At 43.6% G+C, this 16,573-nt stretch overlaps 1 protein-coding gene across 5 annotated transcripts; it reads left to right on the top strand.

Moving 5' to 3' along the window:
* The first annotated feature begins 368 nt into the window (after positions 1 to 368).
* brdt (bromodomain, testis-specific) lies at positions 369 to 16,234 on the top strand. 5 transcript variants are annotated; one of them, XM_052073847.1, is made up of 19 exons: positions 369 to 1,624; positions 7,064 to 7,321; positions 7,413 to 7,550; positions 8,029 to 8,167; positions 8,698 to 8,822; positions 9,556 to 9,876; positions 10,165 to 10,293; positions 10,964 to 11,173; positions 11,353 to 11,525; positions 11,595 to 11,962; positions 12,396 to 12,521; positions 13,159 to 13,211; positions 13,288 to 13,420; positions 13,532 to 13,599; positions 13,843 to 13,903; positions 14,034 to 14,137; positions 14,237 to 14,400; positions 14,485 to 14,647; positions 15,420 to 16,234. In XM_052073847.1, the coding sequence occupies exons 2-19, from the start codon at positions 7,130 to 7,132 to the stop codon at positions 15,483 to 15,485; spliced, it is 2,733 nt and encodes a 910-aa protein (XP_051929807.1). In that variant the 5' UTR covers positions 369 to 1,624; positions 7,064 to 7,129; the 3' UTR covers positions 15,486 to 16,234. The 5 variants fall into 5 exon arrangements, with proteins under 5 accessions (XP_051929807.1, XP_051929806.1, XP_051929808.1 ...); XM_052073846.1 differs by lacking the exon at positions 369 to 1,624 and adding an exon at positions 4,886 to 5,128; XM_052073848.1 differs by lacking the exon at positions 369 to 1,624 and adding an exon at positions 5,823 to 5,957 and having other exon boundaries at positions 8,701 to 8,822.
* Positions 16,235 to 16,573: the final 339 nt, after the last annotated feature.

The raw sequence follows: 16,573 nt of genomic DNA, 5'->3' as shown, positions 1-16,573 counted from the left end.
GCCAGAGGAATTTTATATGCTGAAGTACATTACTGTGAGTTGCGATCATCACATTTTATGAGGGATTTATGAGTCTTTTATTTTTTACATCTTAATTCAATGTAACCAGGATGTAATTTGTACAAAGAATTATCATCTATTTTGCTTTCCTATATTTTCATGTACAAACTGTTCCAAAATAAATGTACCAAAATATTCTACTTCAATGTAAATAATTTGCGAAGTGTGCTTATGATCCCTCCTTCATAAAGTTGGTCAGTCAGTAATTAGCTGTTGAGAAGGTGCCTGAAAAATCCAGTTTTGATATGCTTACAACTGATTGCGATTGTGACGTTGTTTTGAACAGGATGATGTGGGGCGGGGGGGGGACGGGGGGGTCTACAGAGTTTAAGGTTGTGGGTGTTGAAAACAATGAGCTGTTAAAATGACGTCTTTGGAGTTTGGACTGTTGAGAGCTCATAATGGGCTGCAGACCATGTGGAGCCAATGGGGTTTTAAAAAGGGGGCGCTGGCCACAGGGGAAGTTTGGCGGGGGGGGTTCACCCCCTAACTTGCAGGCTCCGTGTTCTCAATAACGTGCCGTTTTGAAAATCCTGAATCCTGCGGACCCATTTCGGTAGTATCGTTTGTGCTTTCAGTACTTTTAGAGAATGAATCACTCTCTCCGATGATACTGGATTGATACACACAAATATACGTTTTTGTTTTTGTTTTTGTTAGACTACTGTTTTCTGTATTGATACAATCGTCAGCTGTATCACTTTCTCTAATGACACAGTATAGATCCATGGTCATAACAATATCACAACGTATCACGATACCTTCGTCTACTGCTGTAGACTCGGCAGACCATCATCAAATACAGCTCTTGCTACATCAGTTGCTCTCATTAAACTATATCACATTTATTATTTCATATTTTCTCTGATGATTGTGTCAATACTCCATCAGCTACAATAACTTTTTAAAATGAGAATTATTTTATTCTAAGAATAAACTGATTGAAGTATTTAACATACACATGATAAGACCTCAGTATGACCCATCCCATCTGTCTGTTTTAGAAATCAAACTGTACCCTGGCTTCTCCACGAACAAAAAAAAAATAAGGACCATTTCTGGAAGATGCATCCCTGAACAGCCCCTGTTCCTAATCATCTGTCCGGTTCACGTTGCTAAAGGGAGTGAAGAGAAGTCATGTTGGTGTTATTGTAAGGAAATATTAGATATTTAAATGCTAATTATGACTTGAGGGTGGGGGCGGGGGGGCTTGCATGTCAACAAATCCCAGAAAATGGCCGATTGTTGTACATTCATCTTTTCCACTAAAGCGCAGTCCAAAAACAAAAAAAAAAAACATGGCCAAGCTGCCAGCGAGAGTCACGGGGAGCGGGCCAAGACTTCATTAAGGTTTGTTTTTCCACGCCAGCCGCCGAGTACACCAAACCAAATACGAGAGACCGAGCTTGCTTCTCCTAAACGCATCCAGATGTCTGCTCCCCATCCCAGAGGGGGCGGGAAAAAAAACCACTCTGATTGGTCACCTGGAAGCAGCAGCTGATCAGGCAACGTCGTCATCCACAAAAACACATGTGAGATTTACAGCCCGAGGACGCAGTGAAAGGTGAGTACTTCAGAAAAACGCAACTGGAATGGCGGCTCATACTTATGCCAAGCTACTCAGTGTACTGTAGAAGAAGAAAAAAACAACAACAAAAAAACTGGAATAGCCACTCACGCTAATGCTTAGCTACATTATCTAAACCCCCAAAAAAGACAGAATAGCAGCGCACATTTATGCTAGGCTACACCGTGTAGCCTTCTACAAAGTACAAAAAAAATCTATATCCCCTGATTGGCGTCAACTGATGAATGTTGACCAAAAAAGTCAGGATGTGGCCTCTGCCATTAACAACAACTTTGAAACTTTTAGCGATGTTTCGTGAATGTTTGCGAAATACAGATGGCGACTGTTAGCGGTTGTAGGACAGTATTGCCAAGATTAGTGACTATTCGCCGCTCCTTTGTCATTGTTTGGGACCTTTTGTCAATTTTAGAGTAGCAGGCACGCACACGCTTCATATTATTTTGTATGTCTCTTTTTTTTGTCCACTATAAAAGGAACATTGTCGGTTTTACAAGGTGCTTGTCATGAAGTGTATATAGATATAAACATATGCTAGCGGTTGAGTCTGCTTTCTGCTCTGGATGTTATCTCCACGAAGGAAAGCTATTGGAAAAACTCTGTTTTGCTCATCACGCCGACAAGGACGCCGTTTTCTCACATCTGGCAACGGAATGAGCTCCGATAAACGAGCCCGATGAGTACGAATGGTCCTGCCGGTTTCCCGTTGTCAGGACAACAACAACGCCGGGATGATTTTTCCACACGCCGCTCGTGCGCCTGCAAGGGAAAAGCATCAGGGCCTGAATTTCTTTGGTTAATTTTTCTGAAAAGTCAAGATGTCCAGCGCCTCACCTCATCCTCACCCCTTCTCTCCGAGAAGCAACACTGAGCCTCCCCACACCGTCGACCACGACCCAATTTCACTCTTGTCTATCCATTTCAATAACAGACACACTCGCCCTTCTTTTAGAAATGCCTGAACCGGCTCGTTTGCGTCACCAGGTGGGCATTAGCGATGACGCTCTTGAGTGATTTAGATCCGACTTGGCAAGCAGGATTTTTGTGTTAAGTCCCACCCTGCCTCACTGTTATATGGTGTTCCACAGGGTACAATTTGGGGGCCCCTGCTGTTTTCATTGTATTTGCTGGCTCTGGAAAGCATCACATTTTCTTTCACTGGTATGGAAATTATGGTGTTTTATGTATCGAAAGCTCACTTATGGTGAGTTAAGGAAACATGAACATTTTGGAATATTAATTAAAGTTAGCAATACAATCAACTGCTAAAATAATAAGCAGTGGACAGAACACACAGCAGAACGTGTGGTGACCCTGCGAGCCGCCGCGACCACGATACTTTCCAGACCAGTTGACAGAAGACAGACGTGTTTGACTCCATTTTGTTTGGGTCTGCTGGCTAATGTATGATCCAGCTGTGCATCCCCCCCCCCGACCCGCCGCACCACCTCCCCAGCCGCAAATTCACCCCCACTCCCACCCCACTTCCCTCTTCAGATGGAACCCTCATAGAAGTGTCACGTTAAGTAACCGAATGTGGCTCTCATCGACCAACTCCATTTTACATATGTGCCTTCTTATGAGTACAAGCATTCTGATGCTAACATTTAGTTCCAGGAACCACCTCGCTAAAATATTCCTACACACTAAAACTGTGGATTGCCTTTGTTAAGTGTGGTTTGATGTATTTGTTTATTTGTCAGGGACTGTGGGTCATTCCAGAATTTTGTCAATTATTTAAAATGTGCTGTTTTTAAAACAATCAAGGGGACACTTAACAGCACAATGTAACTTCTGGTGATCCCTTTATTTATTTTTGTTGGACCACTTTGTTATAATACCAACTAGCTTTGTAAGAAATCTCTCTTGTGCCTTCCACTCGATAATCAACAGATGGGTATGTTTTAAATTTGATTTCCTGGGTATGATTTGGTATGGTCAGTATTTTAGAGCTAAATTTGTTCTGACCAGTTAGCATAACAGATAACATGGCTACCATGTACTCTTTGCCAGAAACTCTAACATTAGCAACGATTTGAAACCAAGATATCGTAAACGATGTTTTTTTTCAGGTGCCTGAACACCTGTAAAGGTTTTGAGGGAAACACAGCAAAACAAACCAATAGAATACAAACAAAATTAACTTGATTTGGATAATAATCAATCATATGATGTTTTTATTGATTTTTTTTGTGAAAACATAAAATATAATTACAAAATTGTGTTTTAAAAATGTTGGGGTCGAAATTGTCCTGCATTTCTGGAATGGAACTCGTATTTTATCATAAACCGTGACACAAACGGGAAAAGCATCTTGTTAAAATCTACACAACCCCCATGGCGCCCTCTTGTGGATTTACTGACTTAATGACTTTGGATGTCACACACAATGGCAAAATTAGGCTACATAAAGAGCAAATATGACAGTCCATCTGACTACTTGATGCTTTTATAATCTGAAAAAAGTAACTCCCTATCCTTCTTCCACCCTTATTAACATGTCGTGTTGTTTTTTTTCCTTGAAAGATGTCTTTTACTATGAAAATGAGAATAATTGTCCACAGTATGTCATTGATCACTTCACTTTGAGGAAAATTATTCGTACATAGGGCGGCCCGGTTGGCCAGTGGTTAGCACGTCGGCTTCACAGTGCAGAGGTACCGGGTCCGATTCCAGCTCCGGCCTCCCTGTGTGGAGTTTGCATGTTCTCCCCGGGCCTGCGTGGGTTTTCTCCGGGTGCTCCGGTTTCCTCCCACATTCCAAAAACATGCGTGGCAGGCTGATTGAACACTCTAAATTGTCACTAGGTGTGAGTGTGAGAATGGATGGTTGTTCGTCTCTGTGTGCCCTGCGATTGGCTGGCAACCGATTCAGGGTGTCCTGCCCGAAGACAGCTGGGATGGGCTCCAGCACCCCCCGCGACCCTAGTGAGGATCAAGCGGCTCGGAAGATGAATGAATGAATGAATATTCGTACATAAACAAAAAAATGCGGCTTCAAAAACAATCTTTCCCCTCGTTTTAGTGTTCGCTTTACAAATCTCGAGCCTTGCTTAGAAATAAAAATAATTTTAAATATATGCATTTGTAAAACTAGTTGATGATCTCAACAGCGTTTGATCATCATTCCTCGTTTTATTTATTGTCTCTGTTAAAGCACTTTTTGACAAGTTGTTTAAATTTTTTAACGACACACCCACCGTGTGACGTCACAGACAAGCGACACTTACGCAGTACCGTGTAGGTTGTGTTAACGCGATGAAAATAAGCAAGCCATGAAGAGTTTGGGAACTTTACTTGATAAGCTTTCATTAAGCATGTTCTACACATGTTTGATCAACTGTGTTTTAAAATAAAGCCACAAGAACCATTTCTTGTGGCTATAGCTTTGGCCACTTCAAAAAATTGATAATGCATCACAGAATCATTAATCGTCATGCAAACACAACAGTAAACCTTTCACAGAAACAAGCTGGACATAACTGTGAGTAGCATTTAGTTAATTACACTGCAAACGTCGATAGTGCTTTAAATGCGATCTATATGAACAAATCGTACAATGATAGTGTTGACTTGTAGTACTGCCATGTTGGTTGAGGTCAAGTGTACGCTTCATTTGGACGCCATCTTTGTTCATTTGGACGCCATCTTTGTTCAGGTTAGGAATTGCGCGGTGCATAAATTAAGACGACATAATTAAAAAAAAGATTTATCAGGTCTACTTATGTATTAGTAATTTATCACGCGGCATCTCATCGTTGGTTTAATTCATAAGGCCGTGACCAAACATATTCCCGTTGTTTGGTTGACAGAGAAAAGTAGCTTTATTGATTTATTCGTTTGTTTTAAAAACAAAAAAATGAAGTGGCGAGTTTTCAGAATTCAACGCTGCGCCTGGATTAGTTTGCTCGCTCTGGGTTGGTCGACGGTGTGTAGCTGTGACAGGTGCGTTTTAGTCAGCGCTGTTATCCGGTCAACCTGCTGCGGCGGAGTGCCAACTTTTTACGGTGATCACATTTCCCCGGAGGTCTGGCTTATAAATTGTACTACTATCCTGTTTGCAACAGCTCCATTTCAATATTTTGTCCCGTCGTTTATGTATAAGGTTGTGCGTGACAGAATGCATTGGATTTTTAAAAATCATCTTAATGCCATAAAATGCAGAATAGTAAAGACGTGATGAAGAATTTGGACCAATCAGTTGTAGCGCGAGAAGCGGCGGGCTATAAATTCTCCACTGTTGCAGACGTTCAACGGCCAACCAAGAGGGTGAATGCAAAGATTCCCGTGACGTGAAAGTTAACGATAGCGCGGTAAGATTGACTCAGTCCTTGACAAAGTTTCTTTTGTAGTTGTTTACATGGGTGAACGTGTCCCTAAAAAAAAGAATAGACATAGAATAAAGATAAAAATCACGCTCAACGAAACCGACCGCCTGTAATCGTCAACCCTCGCTTTGCATAACCGGCGCTTACAGGTGTTGGATAAATATACGAAAAGATTACATTAACCTTTATTGAACACATTAAACGACGACCGAGATATGAACGTAACTCCATCTTGCCGTTTTGTCGTGTTATTTTTTGTTTTGTTTCCGAAATGTTGTGGAAATTGGCACAAACTTTAAGCTAATCTTGCTAATTCTATAACGGTGCCGTTTTGAGACCGAAGTGGTCAAGTTTTAAGTGCAACACTTCGATAAACATTGCTCGTAGGTAACGCCACTTTACAAGAGTTGAGCTAAATAACGACAAAGTTGACGAAGATTGGTAGTGGGAGTAACGCTAAATGATAAAGTCGCCGCGGCGGCATCACCTTTAGGATTTTGGCGTACTAGCTAGCAGCAAACGAATCGGTCAAATTTCACGACTATCACTTTAGTTGAGCTGTTTGAACAAATTTCAAGTTAATAAAATTTCGCCGAATTTCCCATCACCAGTGTATTCTAAATACGTACAAAGTCCTCCAGGCATTGTTACGAAAAGGTCCAAGACATTCAACACATTTGTCAATTCATATCATCACATTTTTATAACTGTTGTATCATCCTCTTGTGCATCATGAAAATGTACAATTTCTTGAAAAAACGGACTTCTGATATTATTTGTATAAAGCATTTAAATTAATGACGTTTCAGACTCTTCAAATGCCTTTAGATTACAATGCAGTACTGTGAATCACTGAAAATACTGCAGCGATAATCACTCATACCAGCAAATATCTTTCAACATTCCATAACTTTTACAATAAAGAAGTCTGTCAATGACAGTGGCAACTTTCAGCCCACTGTTCCTTGTTGGTACCTTTCACACAAAACAAGGGGGAACAAAACGCTTAGGAAGTAATTTATCTGACGTATCTACTTGCTTCTGCCTTCCAACAACCGCATGATTGTTAAAGACCGTACTTCTCATTCCAGGTGAGCCCCTCGTCGCATTGGAGGCGCATGTCAGACCACTCCTCTTAATGGCCGTTGGCTGGCACCATGTCCCATGTGGAAGTCTGCCCCAGCGCAAAGGGGAACCCGCACCCGCCCGAGGTGGCCAACCCGAAGCGACCGGGACGCACCACCAACCAGCTGCAGTTCCTGGAGAAGACGGTGGTCAAAACTCTGTGGCGCCACCAGTTCTCATGGCCCTTCCGCCAGCCGGTCGATGCCGTAGCGCTGCGTCTCCCCGTGCGTTAGGCCTCATCCCGACTTTTTCCACTAACCTCCTCTCCGTCGAGTTGTGCCGTCACGCTCTCCCCTCTCACGGTTTCGTTTCCAGGATTATCACACAATTATCAAGAATCCGATGGATATGGGCACCATTAAGAGGCGACTCCAGAACAAGTATTACTGGAAAGCAATGGAATGCGTACAAGACTTTAACACCATGTTCACTAACTGCTATGTGTACAACAAGGTGAGGTCATGTGACGAGTACACGGCCGCTAGTAAACCAGAAGAGTGGGGGGGAAATGAGTAATTACGATTCCCAAAACGATTCACAGCAATCCCTCGTTTATTGTGGGGTGCTAATTGAATACACTGTAAATGTAAAATTTGAAAATGTGCATAATTGGCTCATTGGAGTCCACCTGTGGTAAATTCAGTTGATTGGACATGATTTGGAAAAGGTGCAAGCCTGTCGAAATAAGGTCACACAGTTGCATGCCGCAGCACGAACAAAGAATGAAGTTAAAGGATTTTGTTTTTCCAAGTGGTCTGCCGATATCTCAACTTGACTTCACCTGGTCATTGCTGGGGTGTTGTCTGCAGAGGATAACAATGAATTTAAAATGAGGTTGTAAGAAGTCAAGTGCTGTGCATACCCGATGAATTTATTTATCAATCTATTTATTTTGGGAGGAGTGTGGTTTTGATCGTTTTCCTGTCCTCAGCCCGGAGATGACATCGTTTTCATGGCCCAGACGCTGGAGAAGCTTTTTCTGCTTGAAGTCGCTAAAATGCCCGCAGACGAATGTGAAGTCCTGCAAGTCGCTGTAAAGGAAGAAGCCAAAGGAAAGAAGAGCAATGCGGGTAAGTCACGACGGATACAAATTTACTTTGGGCAGCTTTCACATCGAGGTCACAGACTCAAGACTGGAGGACCGCCATTAGACTTTCACAGGTGCAGGTGTGTGTGACAATAAGATCATTTGATGCGAGGCAACATCTGCGATGTATGAAATGATCAAATGGGCTATTTGATTTCACGGCCCCTTTTTCTGGCTTTCCACCAGAGTAAATCCCCGTTCATTGCAGAGGATCAGTGGCAGACCCGCACAAAGTGGAAAATCCGTAATATAGAACATAGCAAATAGTGAAAAATTTCCCAATATGCGTTGAGTACTTGACAATACATTTTGGCGCATGTTGTGTGCGGTTGTTACCTCTAGATGGCAGTATTGCCTCACATATGGAGCTGGAGACTCTCCAACCTGTCTGAACTATTTCTAGACCCCATTTTCTTTCCCACAGCTGCCATTCAAACCTTTATCACGCTCTGGGGAAAAATTAATGGGATAAAAGTGAGCGTGCGAGTTTATTTCATGCCACTTGTCGTCCAGCAGGTTCATTGAAGCCGAGACCCGCGATGGGCGAAGCGGGCTTTCAGCAGATGGTGTCCGTCGTTCCGCCAGATGTTCCTCGCCCGGTGTCACCTGTCAGGATTGCACCTCAGGTGGACGAATGCGTAAGTGGGGAAAGTAGCGAATTTAAATGTGTCCGCAGCACGTCGGGCTGCCTCAAACAGATCTATTTAGAATCGAGTATTCATTCATTCATTCATCTTCCGAACCGCTCAATCCTCACGAGGGTCGCCGGGGGGTGCTGGAGCCTATCCCAGCTGTCTTCGGGCAGTAGGCGGGGGACACCCTGAATCGGTTGCCAGCCAATCGCAGTGCACACAGAGACGAACAACCATCCACGCTCACACTCACTCCTAGGGACAATTTGGAGTGTTCAATCAGCCTGCCATGCATATTTTTGGAATGTGGGAGGAAACCGGAGCACCCGGAGAAAACCCACGCAGGCCCGGGGAGAACATGCAAACTCCACACAGGGAGGCCGGAGCTGGAATCGAACCCGGTACCTCTGCACTGTGAAGCCCACGTGCTAACCACTGGACTACCGGGCCACCCCTAGAATCGAGTATGCTGTCGATAAATCTATCGGTTACTCGAATATTGGTGGGGGGGCTTTTGCATTTATGTAGTCCCCCCCAAATAAACTGACACATTCTATGTGTAAAAGTAGAAAAATAGTTGCATGCTAATATTTCATGAAAACAAAGACCTGGGGAAAAAAAATCTCATGAAATCTCGGTGAGGTTGTAAATTGGCCGTCTTCTCACTACATTATGTTGTAATTCTAATCATTTTGTTCTTGATGTCCCCCCCCCCCTTCTCCTCCTTTGAAATAATCAGATCAAAAAAGCACTAAAGAGAAAAACGGAACCTGTCACGAGCAGCGTCAGCGAGGCGCTGGCGTCATGCGGCGCGCCGTCTGCGAGGACCGGCAGCGGGCGCCCCATCAAGGTGCCAAAGAAGGACCTCACTCATTTGGAGGACGCGCACGGCAAACTGCCCGAGCCCCTGCGGCACTGCGACGCCATCTTGAAGGAGATGTTCTCCAAGAGGCACTACGCCTACGCGTGGCCCTTCTACACGCCCGTGGACACCGTGGCCCTGGCGTTGCACGACTACCACGACATCATCAAGCAACCCATGGACCTGGGCACCATCAAGGCGAGTTGGGGGTTTTCGGGAGTTGGTTACGGTTTCCAAAAATGTTAGGGTTTCAAACTTTTGTTAGGTTGAAGATGTGTTTAGGGTTTGAAATTATGATTTAAATGAGGATTTCATGCTTAGGTTCGTGTTTCAGACAAATATTAGGATTGCGCAAGACAGTTTCGAGTGAGGGTGGTTTGTCACACGAGTTGGCTTGCAAACAATGGTTAAAAAATACAAAAAAGCAAATGGTAGGAGAAAAAAAAACACGGGAAGCCTTACTTTTTTATTTTATTTTTTATACAGAAGAAAATGGAGCAGCGAGAATACTCGTTGGCTAAGGAGTTTGCCGCTGACGTCAGGCTGATGTTCTCCAATTGCTACAAGTACAACCCTCCTGCACACGAGGTCGTCTACATGGCCCGGAAGCTGCAGGTGTGTGTGATTCTTTTCTGACCATCCGGGGGGGGGGGGGGGGGAGTTCAGGAAAAGCCTACAAGAACACCAGATATTTTTGGGAGGGCAGGGCCACAAACATGCCGTCTCCACCGTGCTGCAAAATGTGCACAAATACCAGGGGAATCCAATTTTTGGGACCCACCGAGTCCCTCGACCAAATGACCATTTCTCAACATTTGCATTTTCATTCATTCATTCATTCATTCATCTTCCGAGCCGCTTGATCCTCACTAGGGTCGCGGGGGGTGCTGGAGCCTATCCCAGCCGTCTCCGGGCAGTAGGCGGGGGACACCCTGAATCGGTTGCCAGCCAATCGCAGGGCACACAGAGACGAACAACCATTCGCACTCACACTCACACCGAGGGACAATTTAGAGTGTTCAATCAGCCTGCCACTCCTGTTTTTGGAATGTGGGAGGAAACCGGAGCACCCGGAGAAAACCCACGCATTCCCGGGGAGAACATGCAAACTCCACACAGGGAGGCTGGAGCTGGACTCGAACCCGGTACCTCTGCACTGTGAAGCCCACGTGCTAACCACTGGACTACCGGGCCGCCACATTTGCATTTTGTACTTTATTTTTTTAAATGTCAAGAAACTTGGTGGACAGGCATTATTCGAACGTATCCACTTGTCACCAATCAGGAGGTTTTCGAGGCACGCTACGCTAAGGTTCCGCAGGAGCCGGCGGGAACATGCCTGCCGGCGCCTCATCGGCTGGATAAGCTTAAAGGCGACTGCGCGGGAAGCCTCCCCGCCGCTTCCTCCGCTTCCGGGAATGAGAGCGAGAGCTCTTCGGACACAGAGAGTTCGTCGCAGGAGGTCGCCACGCAACTGGCTAACTTGGAGGAGAAGGTGTGTGAAATGTCCTCCATGACCTCTGTTTTGGTGCGAGATAGTCGATATGCTAAAAACGATCGACACTCGGGTGCCGTTATTTAAAATTCCCCGTGTAAGTGGTTAGGGAAGGCGCAAATGATGACGAACGCAGCCTACCTGGTGGCGTTGCTCATTTCTCATTATGCCGTGTGCAGTTGAAAGCGGTGAGTGCCCAGCTGAGGAGACTCACTCAGGACCCCTTGATGAAACCCAAAAAAAAGGACAAGAAGGAGAGGAGGAGGGCCAAGGAAAAGGACGTCACTCGACTCAAGCGCAAATCGTCCAAATATCAATATATCATGGAGAAAAACGGCAAGACTTCGACTTCGTACGTACACTTTTTCAATGGATTATACATTTTTTGTTAGCGGGTCCTGATATGAGCGTTTCTGTGTAGTCACGGCAACCGGAGCGTGGAGCCGACGCCGCTGACTTACCACGAAAAGAAGCAACTCCGGCTGGATTTGGAGGCTCTGCCCGCAGACAAGCTGGCAAACCTCATCGAGGCTTGCGGCGCCCCGTCGCAGCGCTCGGCCGCCAAGGAGCCGACGGTGGACTTGGAGAAGATGAAGACGTCGACGCTGAGGCGCCTGCAGAGGTTCGTGCTGGCTTGCCGGTGGATGAAACGTGGCAAGAAGTCCTACGGGGGGGAAATGGAGACTAGTGCGGAAGCCGCACATTGTGGCAAGTCGAAGGATGCCGGGAGGGGCAAGGTGCTCGCTAAACGGCTGCCGGATGTGAAGAAGAAAAAGAAAAAGGCAGCAGGTGAGAAAAGTGTCCGCCTTCCCCATGTTACACTTGACCTTGTAGTCGGGATTAATTAAAAAAACAGTTTTGATAATTAATCAACTATTTCTATCAACAATTGTTTGTAGCCATTGTTTCACCCCCCCCAAAAAAAAATTCTCGATGGCTGTTGTGCTTAAAATCGCTATTCTGACTCATTTTATACATAATGACAGTTTGAGAATTTTGCAAATGTAGTCAATATTTTATGTAAAATGAATTCGTGAATTAATTATTGTAAAGACGTTTATGCCCATTGCGCAATCGTGCGTTACCTTGACTTCCAACTTTCGTTTATTGGCTGCGCCAACTCACATGGATGCGCCCCCGTATGGAGTAACCATTTGGTTTTTGGTTTTTCTTCCGAGACAGTCATTACGGATAACCCCTCGATTGTTTGTTTCATTTCCAGGCAAACGAGCTGCGTCTCCTGCTTTCATCTGCCCGTCAGCGCTTAGCAGTAGCAGCAGCAGCTTCTCATCGCCGTCCTGCAGCAGCAGCAGCTCGCCGTCTCCCGACAGCGGTCACTCGTCTTCCGGTGAGCCTCTTTGCTGTTGTCACTGCGGGGGACGCTCGTTTGACCCACTTTTGTCGACATTAAAATCAATGACGAAGAAAAAAAAAAAACCTGCTTTTGAAAACCGAAAGTGACTTTCTGACAATCTTGTGAAGTAATTACGGGTAAACTGCATCTACAAAATTGAATGTAGCGTAAGAAATGCATGTACCATGAAATACCATCACTAATATTTCAGAAACGTGCAAATCGTCAGTTGCTTTTCCAAACAAAAGTTGAACTGGGATGCCATTGAAGCCTTTCATGTCAATGTAAATTACTCCATCTGAATATAATTATTATTTTTTAGATTTAATGGTTTAAAGAAAATACAATCTTCAAATGGCATTTGTCTTTTATTATTTAACATCCAAATAATTTGGTTCCAATGAACAAAATGGCAATGTGTGTGCATTTAGAATATTGTCAGTTTTACTATTTTTGTATTTGCAATAATCCTGTTTAAAGGATTAAATGTGAAATGTATTTTTTTTTTGCGGGGAAGGCGAAATCAAAGTGATGTGGCCCTCCTACCATACTTTGACCGCCCTTGCGATAGATAAATAAATACACCCGTTTTAGGTTTTCGTTTTAAACGGCATATTGCTTTGTGTCTTAGTGGAAAAGCTCCAGAAGAGCGCTAAAGGCCCATGTAACAAGCTGACTGCAAAGGTAAACGTCTCCCTGCGGCTGTTGACGCTTTGAGCTGCCGAGGATGCCAACCGGGTGGGTGCTTGTCACGCTTCAGGCTGCCACTGGCAACCTGACCCACAAGGGGCGCTCTGCTAACACGCAGCCTCCTCCTCCGGCTGCTGCTTCCAAGCAAACAAAAAGCAAATGCCTTTGGGCGAGCGACGGTGGGAAGACGCTGCCCCCGCCAGGTGATCTGCCCATTCCCCATTTTATCTATCTATCTATATATATATATTTAAATGTATTTATGCGTGCATCTGTACAATGTATTTACTATTCGTGCTTTTAAACGTTAACAGACTTGTCCCCCATGGCGTCCCCTGAAACTATACTGGTCTGGGCCACATCTGGATTTGAGCTAACGCTGGTAAATATGCTGAGGAACAAATTGCTTATTTATCCGACCAGGAACATGTTGTTGTTTTTTTTGTTTGTTTGTTTTTGCGATTTTCTGAACTGTACATGTCGTGAATCTGAAAGCAAGTAGCTCCTTTTAAAAATTTAAAATCATAAATGAATGAATACAATGAATCATTTTCATGGGATGAAAATATTGCTAGTAACCTTGCCTTTTTTAATTATTATTATTATTTTTTTTTTTTTTTTTTAGGCCTCCATCCTGTCACCGCTGGGGAAAACCCCGTCGCCTGCCAGAGACGTCATTCCAACTGGTAAGTGACCGTACGAAAGTATGTCTTACATTAGAGTATTCTGGAATTTTGTGTCATGTCATGGCAAACATAAAGGGCAGTAACCAGCACCACGATGTAAAAATCAGAAGCTGAACTTGTTCCCTTCCAGCTTCCAGATGCCCTGAAGATGTTCCTGACAGTCAAGTGGCACATGTGTCATCGTCCTCCAATTCTCCCATCAAATCAAGCCTGCAGGAAAGAAATCCTAAAAGCGTATGTTTCCTGTGGAGACCCAGGCACGTCGTGGGTGGAATTTTTTTTAATGGAGTTAAACTCACTTTTTTTTGTTTTTTTTAAATATATATATCTTAGGACATAGTTCTGAAAAACGCCATGTCATGGGCCCGACTGGTGAAACAGTCGGCTGCCATCCCGACCGCCATCAAGTCGTCCAAAGAGAGCTTCCAGCAGTTCCGGAAGGCTGCCATGGAGAAGGCACTGAAGCAGCAGAAGAAGTTGGAAGTTCCAGAAAAGAGGTTCTCCCGCTATCAAATGGCAAAAAATCTGTTCGCAATAGATGCAGCCCAAATCATGATCACAAAACTCTTGAATATCTCTAGTAGCTGCGTCCTTTCGGAAGAGACGACGCCGCAAGTCCCCGGCGGCGGCGGCGAGCAGCCGACATCACCCGTGGACACCTGGCTAGGGAGCGCCCAGTCCCCGATGAGTCGAGCACGGGAGCTGGCTAGAAAGAAGGAACAGGAGCGTCGTAGGCGGGAGGCGGTGAGTAAGGCTGCGAAATCTGAGCGCCATTTCGGTTTTGGCTTCTCACAAAATCATAAAAATGATTGTGCCCAAGGGCCTGCAATAAAAAGAATCGCACGCCTTGTGTATTGAAATACGAGACGTGGTTTATTTTATATAAAAATCGCCAGTGCTAATGCTAAAGTCGATGTAAAATACCATTGGCATGCTAACGGGAAATTAGCATCAACTTCCAGAAGTGATATTCCTTCAAATAATGAATATTTACACAGAAACGGTATAGGAACATGTCGAGACGGGTAACAACACTCTAAGGTACATATTATTCCAAATATGCAAAAAATAAAAATTGATATACTGTACTTGGACCTCAACTGCAACATTCTTTTTCTACTATTCTTAACTCATGCATGCACAATACCACACTGCCCCTAGGGGGCCAACACGCGCACAGCAGAAACAGTCATATTTATTTTAAAAAACTAAACTTTTTTTGCTATTAATTTACTATATTCTTGACTTTGTTACTCATTTATTTTCTTGCTTCGTGTGAAAATGAAAGTTGCATTTTCAAAGATTGCACTTTGGGCACTTTAATGTGGGGTTGACCTTTGATGTGAACTGTGTGAGCAACTCTGTTTGGTACAGAAACAGGACGTGGGTGAAAATAAAGAGGATACAAATAAAAAGTACAGATGAAACTATAAATATGGTTATCTTTTGTTAAAATTTTTACAAATGATTCAAATGTATTCTGCATTGTTTGTCTTTTTTTTTGTTGTTGTGGTAGATATCATGCATCGACATGACCATGCAGCAGGACATCATGACCACTTTTGAACTCAACCTGGACTAAAAGGCAAAACCAGCGGGACTAACTTTAAAAAAAAAAAAAAGAGTGCCTTGAGTCTCCTCGGGTAAATACGGATGCACGCACACACGCCAAAGCTTTGACTTTGGGAACGTTCGCACTGCTACACTTTGGTTCATTCTGTGCCCATTTTCACGTCTGGGGAGGGTCCCAGCACGTGCGCTGTTTGTTGTCTTCGTAGCACCTTTACGCTGTTTTGTGTTTAAAAAAAACGCACGGATGGAAGTTTAAATGTGCATTCTGAGTTTGAATTTCAATTTCAAACCCAGATTTTTTTTTTTCCAATCCAAAAGTTCTGATTGAATAGTAAGAAAAAAAATAATAATCAGAAGTGTGATTACATTTTAGAAATTCCAATTCAAACTCAGGGTGGCGTCAATATAGAGCCACGCGTACGTTTGCATGCACCTTTTGACATTTTGTTTACAAAGAACACGATTTGGCGAGCATGCTTTCCTCATTCACTGCGTTCTCTTCGTGCTGTTTGACACGCCGTGCACTTTATTTGCCTCTTCTGTATGTTGCGCCTGGAATGCATTCAAACGAGAAGAGGCTTGTTTGTGTTGTTTGTTTGTTTTTTTTTTTTTTAATTCCTGAAAATAATAAAAACATATTTTCACTAAGCAATCGGCGTGGCCTCGGCATGGTTTGCGCAGAGACGCAGGAAGTCGCTGAATGTCTTCAATCTGGGTGAGTTTGCTATTTTTATATTGTGAAGTGCCATAACTAAAGGTGATGCGAAAAATGGAGGGTGGGGCATTGCAATAAATGCGTGTAAAATTGATTTTTAAAAATGTTAGGTGTATTGTACATTTAAAATTGTTTGTACATTTTTGAATTCACAAAAATGACCACAAAAAAAATCGTTGAATTATCGTGTTTGTGAAGGAGTATTTTTAGGACTAGGACAATATTTTACATCAAATTAACTCGAAAACCACATGTATACATATATGACTCAATGGGGGAAAAGGTTTATGCATATATTTTAGAAATGTATTTATAATTACGGTGCATTAATTAGGAGAATCGATTAAAAACTAATTTCAAATGAATAAATTCCATAATTCATT

The sequence above is a fragment of the Hippocampus zosterae genome, chromosome 8 (assembly GCF_025434085.1).
Source record: "Hippocampus zosterae strain Florida chromosome 8, ASM2543408v3, whole genome shotgun sequence".
Taxonomy (NCBI): domain Eukaryota; kingdom Metazoa; phylum Chordata; class Actinopteri; order Syngnathiformes; family Syngnathidae; genus Hippocampus; species Hippocampus zosterae.
Note: the sequence above shows the minus strand (reverse complement) of the source record. Positions and strands in the feature narration are given on the sequence as shown.